General features: G+C 32.9%; 1 protein-coding gene across 4 annotated transcripts in view; it reads right to left on the bottom strand.

The window, feature by feature from the left end:
• Nucleotides 1–21,079, bottom strand: part of LOC106711065 (heterogeneous nuclear ribonucleoprotein L) — a 264,080-nt gene that overhangs the window by 6,653 nt on the left and 236,348 nt on the right. The window contains exons 6-10 of one of the 4 annotated variants that reach the window (XM_045684645.1): nucleotides 9,939–10,022; nucleotides 4,398–4,484; nucleotides 962–1,041; nucleotides 590–685; nucleotides 167–283 (exon numbers count right to left, since the gene is read on the bottom strand). In XM_045684645.1, coding sequence (XP_045540601.1) covers nucleotides 167–283; nucleotides 590–685; nucleotides 962–1,041; nucleotides 4,398–4,484; nucleotides 9,939–10,022 — 464 coding nt within the window. Of the gene's footprint in view, nucleotides 1–166; nucleotides 284–589; nucleotides 686–961; nucleotides 1,042–4,397; nucleotides 4,485–9,487; nucleotides 9,539–9,938; nucleotides 10,023–21,079 lie in introns of all 4 variants that reach the window. The other 3 variants (XM_045684646.1, XM_045684647.1, XM_045684648.1) reach the window with 3 other exon arrangements.

Below are 21,079 nucleotides of genomic sequence, written 5' to 3'. Positions count from 1 at the left end.
CACCGTCAAAAGAACACTTCTCTCATTATAAGAAAAAGTAGGTAAGGGAAAGGGGACTACAATTAGGTTTCACGCACATTTATCAAAATTTTCGGAATTGATTCCACTTGAAGTCGGTCTTCTGCAATTGCTGTGGGATCTTAAGTTAAATACAGAAGTAACTTACTCTGACAACATTTCCGTAGAGGCAGCACAGATTGAAGAGCCTGTCAGCGTTGGCGGTCTGCGGGTCAAGGCCGTACACCATCATGACTGCTCCTTGCTGCGGGGGCCCGCCTTGTAACTGAAAACAATACAGTTATATTTATATATGGTTAATATTAACTTTGTAGTTAATGGTCGTAACCATTCAACACCATCAGATAAAATGTTAAACCATTTCTTTAGATTAAGACCAAAAAGCGTAAGAAACTAACAGACTACTATGTGAACTTCCAATAGAATGTGGGTACACAAATATTTTGGAAATTAGAAACTTAAGTGTAAGACGAAATTTTAGATAACAAAGTTTAGATGTAAGAAAGTATATTTCGAAGAATCAATAGACAACATTTTAACAATATTTGGCTTCTTAATTAACAAGTGTTACCTGGTTCTGCGGTGGCATGGGGGGATGGTGCATGGGCGGCGGCGGTACGAAGCCCTCCCCGCCATAACCCTCCGGCCCGTAACCTCGTCCGTCACGCTGCACATTACATCAAAATATAATTCTTTAGTGAAATGCATAATTCTTGTAGACGTCCGCTCTCGGCGGCGACTGGGAAAATACTGAATACTGATTACTCAGTGATCCCCACCATTGTTTAAATCCACCCAAAACTGTGATCACCACATGCATAACACTCTTAATATGTAGGTAGAGGACTAACAAAAACATAGTGAATTAAAAAAAAATAACATCAATTTTTAGGGATTGTTAAATGGGGTTTTGGGGTAACCCATATAGTAAAGTAAGAGTTACCGGGTGGTGCGGTGGCGGAGGGCCGTGCCTGTCTTTCATGACTCCGGGTGGCGGTGGACCCCCGCTGCCGAACTCCATATCTGCAAACAAACATATAGCTGATTAAAAATATAAACTTACCAAGTTAATGTTGTCTTTTAATATAATGGACGATAGCAAGAAAGCAAAGCATTGCATAAGTTATTTTTTAATTATAAATGGATGGGACAACACGAACAAAAACTTCATTCACGGTAATTTATTACAACTAGGTAATAAGACTAGTTTAACACGTTAGGATGTCAATTCTCGTTTATTTTGTTAACTAGCAGTTACAGTTTTACGAAATCTATTATTAGAACTCTTTTGCTTTATTGTCTTAAATCATTTGACAAAATCGTGGTACAGTCCAGACGAAAAGTTGTACTACAACAAAATATGTGGTCTGATACCCGACTGTACTTTATACTGGTACGTAAGAAGACATGCAATTTGAAACCACAATATGTCTGCAACGGAGTATTGTAAACGAATCACTATTGTGTAGAAAACGCTGACAATGCTATTGTGGTAACAAATTGCTGATTACAAAGTTGACGAGCGAATTTGACAAAAGAAATTGCTGTCAAATATAGTAGAGTTTTATAACAGTAGAACAAAGAAGATACTTTTAAGAAAAAAAATATTTTAATCACGATATTTCCGAAGGTTTTCACATGGGAATATAAAAAACACACCTTCAATCGCACTGTTAAATGACATGTACGTGGCCAAAGCCAAAGGCCAAACTGACAACTGTACAGTAAGTTTGTCCAGTTGAAACTGTAGCTGGTCTGATAAAGCGCTATCTTTTCATGCTTGATTTGATAGTAAACGTCTTTTTGACGCTTTTGTTCATAAGACATATTGTTTAAATAAATTGTTCAAAAAAGTCAAACACAATTGAAATTTTCTTTGTAATGAGATCCCGTATATACGAATTTTGGTAACGGAAACAGAATCTGAAAATCATTGAATTGCAAAATAAGCTTCAAAAGAAGATCTGTCCTAAATGCATCGTAATTTTATCCGTGGACTTCCACTATCGAAACAGCTTAAGAATCTTATTATTACTGTTTTGTCAAAGAGAAAATAAAGGATTACAATAAGGTCCTTCGTACACATAGAAACGTAAATTGAACGTTGTGAGTACGGTGCGCGCGCTTTGCGATACTCGCGACGCAAGGATACAATGTTAGTTTCGAAGACTGACTATGTCTTGTATACGAAAGACCATAGAGCGCATTCGCACGATAAAACTCCTTCAAATAAAACAAATGCATTACCATATACCTGTTAATACGGCAACGCTTTTTCATTGCAAATTTTGAGCACCAGGCGAAGGAAATAAGAGTAACTATAAAGCGTACATCGCTTGAGCGTTAACGCGAAGGTTTAACGCGGCGTAAAAATAGCGCCCGTTAGAATGAGTGCATAGTGTCAATACAAAAGACTTTACAGTCGAAACCCACAGTCAGATTCTTTAAAATACAATGAAAAACAAATGCGACACGATTGTAATCTTACTAATACGAGTATTATAAATGCGAATGTTTAGATGGATGTTTGTTTGAAGGTATCTTCAAAACGGCTCAAGGGATCTCGATGAAATTTTGCACAGATGTAGAACATAATCTGGAAGAACATATAGGCTACTAATTAAGTTTTTTTTAATTCCACGCGGACGTGTTCGAGGGCAAAGGCTGCTAAAATATAAAGTTACTTAAATATAAAATATTTTCTTCAATACGTTAGTTAGTTAGAAGTATTAGTTAATGATATTTTAAGCGTACATACTAATACAAACAAAACATTATAAAATACAATAGTCATACAATGCAAACACGTGCGTACATCAAGTTGTCTGTGCGTTTTCATTGCAAAAAAATATATACAAAAACATAAGTACTATCTCACGCCTTTTTAGACATAATGAGAGAGATGCATACAGGGAGTGTTTTAGAAATGAAAGTCGTGTATTTTGTTGTATAATTTATTGTAATGTTCATGTAAATTAAAAATATATACATAGTTTTTTTAAAGAATAAATAATATTTATTACATTATCAATGAAAAAGGTTGTAAGATTCATTAAAATATACTGTCTATAAATTTAGTGAAAATATCACGATATTAAAAACGTAGGTGATGTGTGTAAAATAAAAATTACGGGATGTCCAGAAATAATTGTTTAAAAAACAAAAAATTTTTACATGTTAGTTTCAGACATCCTGTATATAAACCTAGATGAGTGTAAATTTAATGTAATATTTGAAATACGAAATGAAATAATTGCTAAATTACTAAAATAATTTCACAAACCATAAAGTCAATTGACCGACTTCAATATTCGAGCCATTGAATAATACTTGTTTCGGTAACTTGGAATTATAAATACAAAAGTTCTCTTTTTTGTTATAACGAGATCCTCGAATCAATTGAAATAAAAAATATAAGGCCTATGTAATATATATCAAAGTATATATGACGATGTTGTCGTAGTAGTTACAGGTCCGGGTTCGAAACCCGATATATAACAATGTGGTTTTTAATTTTAGAATTTCGTATGTACATTTATCCGACGTTCTTACGGTGAAAGGAAAGAAAGTACAATCTGCACATATCTGCGAAAAAATTCATAGATGTGAAATCAACCAATCAGTACTCGACCAGCGTGGTTAACTAGGGCCTAGTCACCTCGTAACTGAGAATAGGTTCGTGTCCCTAGATGAAGATATCAGCTGAAGATAAAGAGTTAATTAATATTTAAAATTAATACTGTATTTTGTAGTACATCAAATGTCTTACAATGTCATATGGTATGTTGTAATGTTGTTCGTTCAGAATTATCGAAGGCATAGACTTATTGGCTCGTGCTGAAATAAAATAAAATGTTAGTACATCTAATACAAATATAGACCAAGGAAAGGATAAATTAAAGCAACTTTTCATAAGCGGACAGGAAGAAATATTATTAAAAGTTGAAATAGTAACCAAAAACCAAGTAGACAGATTTAATGTAATCAACTTAAAGGGACTTTAGGATAAGAATAACCAAATTTTATAACAATCTCTTTCAATTTAATATAATTTTGTTGTATTTTGAAAGGCTCATGGTTTCGAAGGGACTATAAAAGTTGAAAAAGAAATATAGGTCCTAGTATATTCGATACTAATAAAAATATGAAAGAGGTTTACATGAAAGTCTCTCTAATACTTTAATTTATCCTCACCTTTTCTAATGTTATAATAAATTCACACAAAGCTACCAAATATAAGCACATTTCCATCCACGGGACGAAGTTACTTAACGTTGAAAAGAGTTACTTACATCAAATTAAAAATAACTCTTTTCGACATATTCGATTAGTTAAAGCTAAATTTAATAAAGCACACAATACTAATGTTGGATACAAACCGTTCTGTGTTTGTTCACAAGAATGTTGACTGCAGGAATCTTCACTGACAGATCTGGCCGTGGTTTGAGCGAGACAGCTTGAAGCATCTGCAGAGTTGTCCGATGAATTGGTAATAGAAAACTTATAAAGATTTCTGTATTTTGTATTATTTATGTTGTTATTATCTTAATTGTTGTTGATTTATGTTGCGCAATGTCTTTGATTCTTTCTTTCTTTGTTATGGCTTGTATTTGTGTTATTATTTCTGTCTACACTTGTATTCGCTCCAATGTTTTATTACGAACGTGTTTTGTTTTTTCTTTTATGTTTCCCTGTCTCATTTTTTTCCCTATGTGTCATTAAAAAATTAGATTTTTATAATTAATTTATTCGTGTTCAATTCAGTGCAAAATCTTAGAAAAATTAATACAATTAGTACGTAGTATAGTCCTCTCCGCCTTTGCTATACACATTCTTAATAGTGGGTGCCTACAAAATTAAGGAAAGCTCGCAAACAACATAGATACATATATAGGTATATATGCAAGCAAAACGATGTGAAGGAACAACACTCCACTTGTATATTTTAAGCCCGAATTCCATTATAGTAACTCATAGTGACGCAATGAACGGGACTAATTGTTTAAAAGCATACGTGGCCTCTGCCGATAACAGTAAAAGCTATTTCTACTGTACAACAATGAAATATGAAGTGAGGTTATTGAAAATCTGCAACGCACGCAGTTGACGGATTTATTTTTCATTTAAAGGACAGCAATGCAGGATTTCGACAGCTTTATTGCAAAATGCATACACACAATTCGAAATTTTAGCAATATGAAAACGTATTTTAGACAAACGAAATATTACTAAAGAAGGCATCTCTTTTTTACCCTTTAAAATAACAGAGATAATAGGAAATAGAGATAGCAGATAGAAAGAGGACAGAAAACAAATCTAAGAATGTGCATTAATTTGATAAAATAATCAATTACACCGTCGTCGCCTTGCCCTTATCCCACTAACGTGGGGTCGGCACATAAGGTTTCATAGACCTTAAAGTTTTGGCTTAATTTTTTTACGGCCGGCCATCTGCCTGTCGCCATCCTCTTTTGCATAAACAAAACAAAAGCTAAAATCCTCATTTCCTCTTAGCATTATCATACATTGAAATAAAAAGCTATTAAAGCGAGCAGTGTATTTCATGTTTCTAGTGACTTTACAACGAATGAAAACAAACTATCGCAGTTGGAAAGCGGATCGTAACTTTGAATGTCCGCCGCTACTACTCGTATTAAGCCAGTATTAACTTTTTTATGGAAGCTGCCATGTTTCGTGTTCGTTTTATTTACATTTTGTGTGCCCAGCGGAAACTAATGTTAAGGGAAGCAAGATTTTTATGGTTTCAACTATTACTGCGAAGGCTAATTCCTTAGGTAGACTGTTTTAACAGACAGAACAAATTGTGTTAATTTATACACAAAAAAGTGTCATAAAATGAAGCAGTAGTGAGGGCAAGTGAAACTTCATATTAAATGCTATAAACACAAGTAGTAAGCGTTAATTTATAATATTAGCTATAAAAGTAAACAAGCAATTTAAGAAAATAAAATTCGTAACTGAAATCCAAATGTTTACAGTTTAATCCATAACCATTGCATTATGGACGCAAAACTAAAATTCATCCAGAACGATACGTACCGAAAATAAAAAATACAAAAATGGACGATAAAATTTTAAAGTTACCGAGTGGCAGGTGCGAGCAAAACTCGACACAAACATTTTAATCTACTATATTCAACGTTTTAGCCTTTTATTATTTCGTTTTTATTCCAACATGGAATTCACTGGGTGATGCTGTTAGCCCAAAGGGCAATAAAGGCATCATTTATCCGTTACGTTCGCGAATCATAACTTTAAATGTGTAGCAGCTTGCAGCACAAATAGTTTAAAACTTCTTTTTCAAATAGCATCCTAGCAACATTCATGTTTTCACTGTTTATTTTATACTAGTAAATTCCCTAACACTAAAGTACGCACTTAAAGTGTATACCCATAACCAACTGTAACTATCGCACCCAGTAATAGGTCACAAAGATTCGTTTAGTGTAGATTTCTTACGAGAAAACCCTACACTAAGGAGCACTTACGCCTCTGAGTGCAATATTAGTTCACTAGAAGTTAAGGAAAAACTCATTAGGAGTTAAACGCATCTCAATCTATATGACGCATATTTTAAGTTGCTTTCTTAGGTTTCTTATGTTTTGGACAGAGTTAGAATACATTAAAAAGATTCCACCTACACAGTCAAAAAACGCGTATTTATCTAGGAAATACTAGAGAAAAGAATGAAAAAGCAAAAAAAAAAATTAAACAGCCTAACGTATTCAATACATCACCGGTGGGTAGTCATGAATATTTTATCTCTTGCAACACTCATATCACCCGCGCACGTCATTTTATTGACAGTGCATGCATTTTGTATGAAGAGTCTCACTCATACACAGCTGAAAACGATTTTAAATGGAAAGAATGCGGAAGTGACATGCAGTATAAATGACCTTGCAGTCACAAAAGAATGTTTTAATAAAGAGTGACTATTACGACAACTTAGGGAAAAAAATATTCAAGCATTATCTAGTCAATAGGAAACTTAAAAAATATAAGTAAATTAAAAAAAACATTATTTAAAATAGCTCTATATTATTTTGAACCCGTATGTCAATTCAATTCCATAATAAACGATTTAAATAATAAAAAAATCTTGTCAAAAACACACCTACGTGTTACTAAATCTTGTAAATTATTTACAACTTACACTTTCACACGAAACTTGGTAAGTTGTTTGTCGAAAGGACGAAAAATGTATTATGCATAGCAATATTCACTTGAGTTTTTTTCTGGAATAATGAGGCCTCGAGGTCTCAGAAATTTAATATACCTTTAATGGTAAAAATACAATAATAACAAAGAAAAAGTCCGAACTGAAAAAAAAAAGACAAAAACATATTCCAATTGGAAAAACAAAGATTTTAATAGAAATAATAAACCCAAGACTTCAAGAAAAAGTTTCTCTGGATATAGAAAATAAATGACCATAATTAATTGGTTTATTTCACGGGATCTAATCTTTTTAGTACCTAATTACCTCAATAAAGTCTATTAAGTCTACCTCAAATTTTTCAGTACGCTTAAAAACGATAACAGTTTTTACCTTTATTAAAAGTACGCATTTACGCATTCTAAGCGTGAACACTTTAGATCCGTTTAACTCTGTGAGCGGAACAGCTCATTTACTTTTTTATACGCTATGAATATATTTTTAAGTGTTAAAAGTTCCAACTTCGGTTGAAAAGCTTTATAATTTTGTAATTCAGAACATATTCATTAGAGACGAAAGCGTCATTTCCTCCGTTACAAAATTTTACTGCGCTAATTTTCCTGATAATGTTCTTTTTCAAATTGAAGCTACTCAAACCGTAGAACTCCACTGCCGCGACACTTATCTATATATATAAAAGAAAGCCGTGTTAGTTACACTATTTGTAACTCAAGATCGGTCGGTCGGAGGTTATCTTAGAACTAGGAGACGGACATAGGAACTTTTTTTTCTTGTGCGCATTTTTTTTATTTCTCGCGGACGGAGTCGCGGGTAAAAGCTAGTATTGAATAATATTGCCATAACTTTGATTTATTATAACAAAACAGAGACCACGTTATGTCAACACAAGTATCACGACATTAGAAATATTTCTTACATCTCAGAAAAGTTCAAACAATAAGTAACAAGAAAATTATTATACTTTCAAAGAAAGCTTATGTTCTTTTACTTGAGATTCGTATCTTAAGAACAATAATTGAAAAAGGGATTAATTCAGACTCGTGTTGGGAAACCACGAGACTGAAAGCACGAAAGACTCTAGTGATGTAAAGATACCAGAAAATTAAAAAGTACAAAAAATAAACAACCATTTCATGAAAAATATGATTATAATAAATATCAATAATGTCACTTGAATAAGGTTCATTTTTTTTACTTAAAAAGACAAGAAGCAAACGCTTAATGTTGAGCAATTTAACAATTTCTATTAAAGTCTAGGAAAATCTCTCTGATTAAGATTTACATTAACTTAATTAAAACAACTTGAATTTAATACGAATTGCTTAAAGTACACTGAGACGTGTAAAGTCATCTAATTTAAAATATTTATGCTTATTTTCGTTTTATACCAAGCGTACTCACATTTAGTACTTTAGTAGTTTCGGCACATCACTACAGTATTGCGAACTTTCTGATTACGATCGTCGACTTAATCCCTCCTTGAGAACTTTCGAGCAAACTCCATTAACAAAATACCACAGTTTGAATGCAGTAGCATTCCACGACAATAGAACATTTGAAGACTTTCCAGAATGTACCAGAACATTCGAATACGTTCTCGAATGTTCTATAGTAAGCGATTCAACGGAGTCACAAACATCGTTAAAGAGTTTGAAAATCACCAAAGTTCTATGCAATTCAATTAAATTTTACTGTTTAGAAATCATGAAAACTAAGCCGTATAAATTCTTAAGCCTTGAAGTCCTCAGTAAAATCTAACACAAAACTTTTTTCGGTATAACAGTAATTTCAAGCCAAAATGGGCACACGATAGCAATAAGCGGCATTTGAAGACGGACAATAAAGCTGTGAGATTAAAATTTGCCACACACTGGAATTCAAAGTCTTCGAAAAGCCTTTAATATCAATTTCAAACATCTGGTTATATATTAAATATATTTTAACAAATGCAAGACAATAATGTTACCTAGTTATTGAACTCTTTAAATTATAAAATAAATAAAAAGTTATACCATCACCATAGCAAATGAATAGCGTTTTTTTATCCAATAAAAATATTCTAGTAAGAGACATCGATATTTTTATTATTATTCTGAAAGGACCCAAGGACCAGAAGATTCTTGAAAGGGTCCTAAATTGACGGAATTTGCTTGTTTCAGAAACATTTCCCATGACTAATTTTAATTCAAAATTAATTAAAGACGTGTTAATTTATAAAAAAAATAGCAGATATAATTCAAACTGTTATATCAATTGTTTGGTACATACCGTGCGCGTAATTTTCATTTTCATACATTTCCCCCATTTTTCTAAAATTACCTTTAACAAAGGTTGAAATTTTTTTTAATAAATTAAAAAATAAAAACGCACAAGAAAATAGAGATAAGAAACAATTAATGGTCTAAAAATATGAGCGATAGACTGATGACACGAAAAGTATTAAAGATTTTATGTGAAAAATATTCCTCAAGCATAAATATATAATTCTTCTAATAAAATATATGTATATACTATAAAAGCCGACTAAATATTTTATGATACGTATTGATGTTAAAAAGTAAATGTGCATACTGCTGAAATGTAAAAATTGCGACTATTGGTATGTAAAACTGCATACTGCTGAGATGTAAAAGTTGGGACTATTGAGGTGTAAAATTAGATACTGTTGTAATGTAAATGAATGTCTGAATGTAAAACTTGTCGTATGTTGTCAACTTACTATAAGGCTGGGGTCTTCCCCCAGTGTACTGCGGGGACTGGAGAAGCGGGGCGCTGCGTTGCACCGGCAACGAGTCCTCCGTCACTGCGAACACGTACACATCACATTAAGTACATACTAATACCTAATACCAAACAGTACTATAATGTTTTTAAGGAACATCACTAAAGGAAGTGAAGATTAAAGAAAGAGAGATCGATCTCGCGGACAAAAACTCAGTGCGACGACCCTACGTCAGTGGTATACGAATAAGGACAATCAAAATCCAACCCTTATACCTACATAGGGTTGGCACAATATACCACTCTGCTATACATCTCTGTCAGACGTCATATCTGAATTTACTCCCTTTTTACACATACCCTCTTTCACACATCTATATCATCATCATGTAAGTCAGCTCACTATACGTCCCCATTGAGGAGCTCAGAGCCTACCTTAAGTTAGGGGTGATTAGGCCATAGTCAACCACGTTGATCAAGTGCGGGTTGACTTCACACACATATGAATTCCTTCGCAGATATGTATAACACACTTCCATGGAGATATATCAGTAAAAAATATATATTTGTATGTTATTCAATAAATTATATTAAAAATAATTAAGATTAATTAACATATTTCCCACATTTTTAAAAGAACATTGATATTTTAGAAAACGTAGGACATGTGAGGATTTTTAAAACTCCAAAATGTGTAAAAAGTTGTGTATTTTAATGAATTATGTATAGAGCGAAGCATAAATCAAACCATTGCATGCTTTAGAATCATTGAAGTTTCATATTAAAGAAAAAAAATTAAAACTCATCTCGGAAAGATATATGATGACATGTTATTTAACAAAAAAAAAAAAAACATCTAACAGATGTAAGGTAATTCAAAAGCAATAAATCTTGAAAGATAAAACGACATCAAATTCCAAGCAATAGCTAATATTTGCAGAGATATATACGAAGATGAATGAATCAAAGATAAACGACAAAATATTAGCATCACAGTTATATAATTAAATGAATTGAAATAAATACTATTCAGACGAATTGCAGATAATTATACTGAAGGTAAATCACGGAGAGAAAACGCGGTGGACCGCGATAAGAAATTAAATTTATTGAATCAAAAATCATTTTTAAAAAATTACATCGCTGGAAGCGAATTTAAGCGATGTTAGATAGAAAATGATTTGTGTTTTACCAACATTTAGTTATGATCTCTTTAAAAACGTTCTACTAAGAAATCTGGCGGAGGCCTAATTTTAGTCCTCTTTCCCTTCCCACCCTATTCTTATTACGAAACGATGGAAAGGGGAAGCGGATTTGGCGGAAAAAGGGGTACGCAAAGGAAGGGCAAACATCCTCTTTCTGTGCATCCCTTTGTCCATTGATTAAAGGTAGGCATCTGCATTTGTGGATGTCTATGGCCCAACGGTCGGTTGCCGTTTGCCACTTTTTGATATTAAAAAAGTGAAATTTAAATAAAAGCAATAATATAACTAAAATACAAAATAGACAAACATACTTAATTATATATTTAGTAATAGTAAAATTTAAATCAGTGAACGTCATAATATATATGGTGATAAGCAGAAAGAATAATTGACCTAGAAATTTGGAAGCAAGCCAGTAGTTACAAGGCATAGTTATTTCCTCTAGAGTGCAATAAACTACGATCTAAAACCATTATTATATTGACCTAATCCATAAAGATACTAAAAGGAAAAAAAGCTAATAGTTATTATTAACATAGAATTGAAAGCTGTAGCAATCAAGCGACTGATATTACAGAGGATGTTTCTATTATTTATTCCGGAATATTTTATAAGTCATAGTAAAACAGAAAAAAATAGCTAAATAGAATTAGACGAGAATATTTAGGTCAATCAAATTGAATACAAAACCACAAATGGTAAGCGCTTTGAAATTTTTATGTTATAAGGTATTTTATTTCATAAGAATTCTGAATAAACTATAAAACCCTTAAATATTCGTCTATTAACTGAAGCAAATAAAGGTGTAAATTAAAAATGAGGTTTACCTAAAACTAATTCAAAAAGAATGACACAATCTTACTAATAATATAAATGCGAAAGTTTAGATGGATGGATGGATATTTGTTTGAATGTATCAACGTAACGATTGAACGGGTCTTGATGAAATTTGGCATTAATATAGATCGTAGCCTGAAAGAACATATAGGCTACTTTGTATTAAGTTTGTAGTCATATAATAATGATGACCCAAATTCCGCACTGCATAGCCGAAAACTTAAGATCAATGTTTAAATGGCAATAAACATAATATGCAATATTAATCTATATGTACAAAAATATATCGTAAATTATGACGCATCTCAAGAGCTAGATGACATTTACAGAAGAATATAAACATTATCTTATACTAAAAAAAAAAACCAAACATTTAAATTACCACAACAACGACGCCTATAATGTCTACAAAACACTTTTTATAGCAACAAAGAATTACTTAAGACAGTTTATTGATTCCATCAGCTTCAAAATAACTAAAAAGAATCACTGCAATTAATTTTGTTATCATATGGCATCTTATTTACAAATCTAGATTCTAACGATCGAAATTAAAATAATTTTGGTCCTTCGAAATATGTTCTGTGTTACTGTGCAATTCCGTCATCGCATTAAAACATTGCCGTCTCTACTTTGTCAAATAAAAAGACAATATCGACGCTGGAAAGCATAAACGCTGTAACCCTTGAAATCGCGAATATGTTTTTCACACGTTAATAATTTCAACCATTATCAAACGATAATGATTTTATTATAGGTTAGCACAAACTACACAACATTGCTAAATACCGCATGCTTGTAGGCGTATCAGCACGAGTTATGATTTTTTGGCTCTCCTGTAAAGTTCATACTTTCGGGGTTACAGCGTTTACGCTTTCCAGCGTCGATATTTTGATACAATTATTTCGACAGACGTTTTTATTGTGGTAATAACTAAACACTTACCGTAAAAAAACACTTGACTGAAGTCCTCACTTCCGCGTGACACCGTCACTTCCCTGCACATATAAAGGCGAACACACTCTTTTAATTTCCTTTGTCTAACTTTCTATTAACCACGCATATGCGTTATAATGCATGCCAATTTTCATGACAGTCATCAAAGGACAGCTACAAATAAGAATAAAATCAACAAAATATTAAAAAAAAAACCCGTCTTCATATATGTATGAAGGTATTCGTGTTCTCTCTGAGACTTGAGTGTCTGTGTTTCTTGTATTATTGATATACTGTTCAGTGCATCAAATACATTTTACTGTTTTGTTACGCCTCATAATGTCTTCTACTAAACCATACAAGAGTGTGTTTGTCTTTAGTTATATGTGCATGGAAGATTAACTAAACGCTATAACATATCTATGCTCATCATTTACTGTACAATCAAGGAAAAAAGGGCTACAATGATGATAGTTTTTTTCCTTGATCATATATTTTGTATGTTAGTTATTACGCTGTAGTGGCAATAGCTATGTTGTACAGAAATCTTGTAGTACCTATAATAATAGTATAAATAAAAGCTATATAGTGTCACAGTTTTGATTATAAAATTAAACTATTAAAGGAGACAATTTATTAATTTAGATATTTATGCCTAACTAGCTTTTGCCCGCGACTTCGTCTGTGCGGAATTAAAAAATAAAACTTTAGTAGTAGCTTATGACTTCTCCTAGACTATGTTCTAAATCTGAGTCAAATTTCATCAAGATCCGTTAAGCTGTTACGGAGATACCTTCAAACATCCATCCATCTAAACTTTAGACAGTTGCGCTGGCCTGGCATTGACTGTTTTACCTCACTGACAGCACTTAGTGTTTTTATTACGTTAGTTTTAATGCCAGAGTTGATTTTTAACACTACTTCCCTAATGTATTGGCATAATGTAAACAGGGCATTAGGCCCACCATTGATGTACAAGTAAATAAACATTTAGATGTGTTCCTTATAATATATAAATTACAGTAATAATTTCATAGATTTGAGGAGAATTTATAAAGAATTGAACAAAGTTATCATAGTAAAAATCAAGATATTTATTATTTAGAACAGCCTAATTTTTATAAGAGAAGGTGTTCATCGATGCCAATGGACATCTGCAATACCAGAGAAATCGCAGATGCGTTGCCGGCCTTTGAGATGGTGATACGCTCGCTTCTTGAAGGACCCTAAGTCGTAGCGGTTTGGAAATACCACCGAGGACAGACCATTCCACAAGAAAAAAAGTGACTGTAATAACACAATTTTTTTTAACTAGCCTTTCTATGTTACCATACGAAGTTAGCTTTAAAAAAATTGTCTCCTTTGTTAGAAAAATTGCATTTAGATTTTGTAAATAAATAAACATATCAAAACTTGGACACTAAATTGTAATTCACAGTAAGCAATACATACCAGTTCAAGATGTCCAAAGCAAAAGCCTCAAGTCTTGCAAGCACCTGTGTTTGACAAACTGTGTGACAGAAACCAACCAACATGAAAGTATTACACAATATTATCGCCCTTAACATCTCGCTAAAATCTTCTAAAACTGAATACAAATCAAAGCACTCATAAGGACGGTAATCGTGTGCAATTGTTAGGGATGTTTGAGGTATTTTTTTGATGTGTGTGATGAAAAGTGTAAAGTTGATTTTATAAATAAATTAAGTTAAAAAAAAATTAAAGAAGCTTCATAGATAACAATTACAAATCATGCAAAATTTAATAAACTACTAACAAGTGGTCCTATTTCACAATGTACAGATAAAGTACTGGATAACAAGTCAACAAATAAATCCACTGACATACTCGTACTAGCTCCTGCCAAAATAGTTTGCATTTCGTTTCAATTTGGCAAAAAAAAAAATCATAAATAGGAAAAAAGTTAGAAAAGACTATATAATAAAATAATATTACAACAAATATTTATAGAGCAAATATGTGCTGAATAAATTAATTTGCTAGAATAAATAAATAGATAATAGATAGAATAGAATACTAGAATAAAATAAATGTCGCGACATATAGCACTGTTTAAAAGGCAGAACAATCATCTAAATATAGTCAGTCTGCAACGAACCCTGCATACTAAACAGTTACTAAGATAGACAAAGAATTTAAGCAAATGATATGTAGCATTGCAGGTGTTTGGAATCATTTTGATTTCTTAAGATACCAAGAAACTATAGATATAAAATGTTTCCGAGACAAGAACATATAAGAAGCTGTGACAGCAATAACAAAAGCTTTTTAAGAATCACTTGATTATCTAAGTATTGTTTAGATGGCACAATCATTGTCGTTCAAGTCACTATAATCTTAAAGCTACACTTAGGGACATGCTTAGGGACCAATAAACGACTTTAAGTGTGAAAAATTAAACTTCATAAACAAGCGACTAAAATTATTATAGTTAAGCGCCTGACAAAAAAAAGTGCGACAAAAGATCGAGTGACCGAGCGTCAAAGACTTTGTCTCATAAAGTTTTTGTTTCATTGAAACTTTTAATGAGGTGTCCCAGTGCTTATTAAATTGCGAAAAGGAAAATCGCATTAGAAACTCGGCGGGGAAGTGGAAGTATTTATGAAGTGGAATTTAACATTTCAGTTAGGTGAAATAAAAAAAAACGTGTTAAAAGAGAACTCTATTTAACAAGATCGACCTACCGTCGCACTCAATAACTGAACCTAAAGATAGATCAAAAGATTATTTGATTACTTTATATGGGAGTAGAAAAATGGGTCTATCACGCACTAAACTATAGATCAGATATACTCCTATTAAGATTCTTAGAACTGTGGTTCAAGCACTTAGTTTGTGACATTCGCCTTCGTATCATCAGATCTTAGACCGGTTAATTTAGATTTAAAATCTCAATTAAAAATACCCAAGATACGTAGAAATGACTAGATATCGATTACTAAAGCCGTACTATAATTACGTAATTAAGGCTTCACAGTGCGTGATTCTGCACATAGCTGTTAATCGTCAGCCATGATGGAAACACGCCTTTAGCAAATCTATCTACATCATAATGTTCGTAGTCTTGTTAAGTATTTATATCACGTCTCGGTACAAACACAGGATCAGGAAACGTTGATATATTATTCAATAATATGTAAACCTATCGTTGTATTCTGCTTCCAAGAATTTTCACTTTTTCATCGTCATCGGGGTTATAGTTTCGGAGCATATTCAATGCAAATAGCGTTGCCAGGCGTCCGGATAAAGTCCGGACATAGGTAGGCTTTTTGATTGCGTGTCCGGCCAAAATAAACGGTTTTCCAGCTTTTGTTAGGCTTTTTACATTTCCCAAACGAGAGTGTACCTATTAATACTGAGACAAAATCCTAAATAATACAGGGTGTCCGATCTTTCTACCCAAATGTCCGGTCAAACTGGCTGGTCTGTCCGGCTAGTAGGTTTGGCGACCTGGCAACCCTAAATGCAAACAAATGTTACTATTGCAAGGATACAAAAAACTATCATATATATAAAATTCCCGTGTCACAATGTTACCATACTCCTCCGAAACAGCTTGACCGATTTCTATGAAATTTTATATGCATATTCAGAAGGTCTGAGAATCGGCTACTATCTATTTTTCATACCCCATTATGTTTTTTTTTTTAAAACGCGCGGACGGAGTCGCGGGCGCCTCCTACTTATAGTATATTTTTACATTTATTTGATAGAAGTCAAATGTAATATTCATTAGGACACGTGGGTCTAGTTCAGAATATAACGAGTATAATACGACAAATTTATCTGACCCGGTGAACAAAAGTAAAATGAATTTACAATAACACATTAGCATCCCCCTTAACAACATCAAGAAAATACCACGATCTTTGTCGCACTACACTATCTTGTTATATATTGTTTTACATCATTTTCTATGTCTAAGTGGGTATTATCTGACAGAACTTACCGGAATAAAAGCATCTCTCTCACCGGGCCAGATAAGTATGTATCACTATAAACATATTCAATGTTCTATTCCAAGAACAATCGAAATATGTACATTGCTACCAAGCTACGTCTTTGCTTTAAAATATTAAACAGATAACAACGTTCAAGTTGTAATCGCCATTATATATATAGACATAAATATCATTACTGCTTGAATTTTACACAAAGTAATACTCCATGTTATTAGATAAATTTAAACTTTAAACTATAACGTTTAAAGTTGAATTTCATCTGATAGTGATTTACATGTGAGTAGCTGACAATTATACATTCAATTTTCAAACAATATATTACATTTAATAGATCTGTGTCAAACAGTACTATACTGTAATACATTATCATACTTATATTATAAACTAGCTTTTACCCGCGACTCCGTCCGCGCGGAATAAAAAAATAGAAAACGGGGTAAAAATTATCCTATGTCCTTTTCCTGGTTCTAAGCTACCTGCCCACCAATTTTCAGTCAAATCGATTCAGCCGTTCTTGAGTTATAAATAGTGTAACTAACACGACTTTCTTTTATATATATATAGATAAGATGCGAATGTTCAGATGGATGGATGTTTGATTGAAGGTATCTTCAGAACGACTAAACGGATCTTAATCAAATTTGTCACAAATTTAGAACATAGTCTGGAAGAACACATAGGTTACTTATTACGTTTTTATTTAATTCCGCGCGGACGGAGTCACGGGTGACAGCTAGTAACTCAATATTTCCAATGGGTCAAAGAAAATCTCGTGATGTTTTTTTTAGCAGAAGGTGACAAACTAGCAAGTGGTCACTTAATCTTACTAATATTTCAAATGCGAATGTTTGGATGGATACGATTGGTACAAGGAATCTCCAGAACGACTCAACAGATCTTAATTAAATTCGGCGTGGATGTAGAACATAGTGTAGAAGAACACATTGACTAATATTTTATTTCGCTCAGACGGAGTCGGCGGCGACAGCTAATATCGTTATAATAACGAACTGAGTACTTCCCATAGAAATGTGGAATAAGTTAGAAAGATAAGTTCCCATACATTCCATTAACCACGAACCCATAAACATTTTAGTACGCAAATTACGTACAGAAAAAAGCGACTCAATTTTGCATATATACAATATTTTCCACGAGTCAGCCACATAGAGTGATGGACGGAAACATGCGGCGAGGTGCGGGCGGAGGGTTAGGTGAGAGAGGAAATTACACTCAGCCAGGTTCCCCGGCGCCTGACCTCTTTATTGTATGGAAATTGCGACCGCAACGACGCTGTGGCGTTAGTGTCGTCCCCTATTAAAACTGGGTAGAAATTGCCAGACAAATTTTTCATCTATCACCACCAAGAGACGAGTAAAATAGGATAGGTATCTAATAAGTTTTTAAGTCACCACATCTTTTAAGTACAAGTTGAGCTTTCAAGAAAACCAAACATCAATGGGATAAGAGATTGCTTTACGGTGTGTTTCCGCTTTCGTAATACTTGTATAAAAACAGTCCCCATACTCTTTCTTTCTATAAAAATAGAGATAACAATAATGTCTAAAAGCAGTTATAGTTGAAAGATTTTTGATCACGCTAGTTTTTGCTTTACAGAATTTTCAACACACTGAATTGTAAATTGTAAAAGCCTTCAATGACATTTTTAAAGAGCTTTAAAGATTTTTAAAGCTTCACTTCAGCTTTCTAGACAACGGCGGCGTCTAGCAAACAAGCTGCTTCGAAATATTTGCCTAGCGCTTTACGTGCTGCATTTCTATTGATTTAAGCCAGATCTATTTATTTTGGTCTTATTCAGACAGTTTAAAATCTGGCGACGAATTTAAATCTAGGGTTACTTTAATGATTACTAAGAATTACTTGGAAATTCCCTTTATATAATTCAGAGTTAAGTTAAAGCTGACTATCTGAATTTTGGTACTAGTTCTAGTTCCAATGAATAACATGATTCAGAATTTTTGATGTCTACGGTTTGCGCTGCAGATACTAGATAGACATCTATAGACCTAAAATGTATACCTAGTCAACCTAGATTATAAATCTCAAAACATTCCGTGCCACCGACTTACCACAAAAGTTCATTTTAGTATAAACTCATGGTGACACTGACAAAATTCACGCCAATAAAAATACTTTCGCATTCACAACGCGTCTTCATTTGCCAAATATTGTCCCGAGGCAATAAAACTCGGCAATTTTACTACGTGACACTTTATCAAATATGCTTCTTATTATCTACTAAATCCAGAAACTTAGTGAAGATATCCGGGAACAAGGGCTTGTTGGATCTTTGTCGTTGGACGGTTTCCAAAATGGCGAGCCCCTAGCTCTTTCTCTATGAGGATAGTTTGAAAGTAACACTTGCCAGCGATTATTATCTACGTATCGTTAAAGCTTAACATTAGATGTATTTTAAAAGTGAAGAAAAAAGTAGCGGAAATTTATATACCAGAGAGTAGCTCATGTAACAATTGTCATATTTAGATGTATTAAAGTATCAAGGAAAAAGATGAAAAATAAAATTAAAAACTTATTAAAAAAGTTAAGCATCCGATTAAATTTTGATGTTTTCATCCAGAAAGTTTGAACAAAACTAGATGTAATATTAAACATAGACAGAACAGTCTAGAATAGCGTATAGGCAGTTTTTTACGCGGACAGAATAAGCGAAAACAAGTAAAAAATAAATGTGGAGGTCAACAAAATGATTACAGACAATTCGTTGAATATGAGTTTCAAAAATTGCCTCATACAAAATAAATGACAGTCTATATACGAATTCGAAACAAAAGCAAACAACACACGTATGAATATTTAAAAGGAGATCACGTTAAAGTCACTTGTATACAAACATATTGGCGTTCCTTTTGTTATCTTTAAAAAGATAGAGACTAGAATATGTATTGTTGTATGTAAAGCCCTTCGTACAGATGGCAACTTAAATCTGCGAAACCCGGTGTTTGTAGTAGCTATGCGACTTACGCAATACGATGTCGTACGATTTTCGTACAAAGCACGCGTCGCAGACATTTCTATCTGTCATCGCCATGGAGTATCGCTCGCAACCTTTTTGAAAACCTCACATGATAAAAATCGCTGCAATTTCAAAATGGTGGAGAAAAATCATGTAGTCGCTATGACCTAATAGACGATTCACATCGACGATTCAACGTTGAGTGTTCGTAGCGCTATGTCATACTAGATATTAGTTTCGACGATTTCCTTCTCCTTGTGTACGAAGGGCTTTAAAGCAGTGAAATTTCACAAAAACATAGGCCAGTATCAGAATCCTTAATATTACAAGGAATAACATTGGAATCTTAATTTAAGCTAGAAAATGAACTCTATCTTTGATTATTATAAAATACAGATAAAATACATTTGTAAAAAAAAAACCTACAGACTGTTAATACAGTCAAAATCCTCGTAACAATGTACCTTACGTATAACCTAAATTCATAGTGCAAAAAACATTACCTTCGCAATCGATCGGATAGAAAAGTCAAACAAAAATGAGATGCAGAACTATAAATAGCGTAAGCGAAAGATTAATACATGTCACGTGCTGAAAACTGTGAATACTAACCCCAGAGCGGCAACAGGGGCGTATTTAAATGTGAAAGCGGACAGGTAAATTGGCCGGGGGGCGGTTAACTTGAAGTGGGTTTTATTGAAATAGAACCGGACGAGAACCGCAGACTTGTATAAAATAGTAATAAAAATGTCATTGAATCTCTTTTTTTATCTAGATTTAGAATCGTATTTATAAATATAAATCCTATTTCCTATATAAACTATACTATAATCATACTAATATTATAAATGCGAATGTTTATACGGATGGATGGATGTTTGAAGGTATCTTCAGAACGGTTCAACGGATCTTGATGTAATTTGACACAGATTTAGAATATAGCCTGGAAGAACACATAGGCTAATTATTATTATTTTTTTAAGTTCGCGCGGATTCTATAATTACAAAAATAAATAATATTTATCAACTCTACATAAAAAAAAAAAACCTAGTAAGAATATAAACGATAAAGCACACAAACTATATCTATGATTTTATAGTCTCCAAACTTGTAAACGTACTTAAATAGTACGGACCACGCGTCTGTGGATGTGATTTTATCAAATAAAAAAAAATAAAAAAA

The sequence above is a fragment of the Papilio machaon genome, chromosome 27 (assembly GCF_912999745.1).
Source record: "Papilio machaon chromosome 27, ilPapMach1.1, whole genome shotgun sequence".
NCBI classification, from domain to species: Eukaryota; Metazoa; Arthropoda; class Insecta; order Lepidoptera; family Papilionidae; genus Papilio; species Papilio machaon.
Note: the sequence above shows the minus strand (reverse complement) of the source record. Positions and strands in the feature narration are given on the sequence as shown.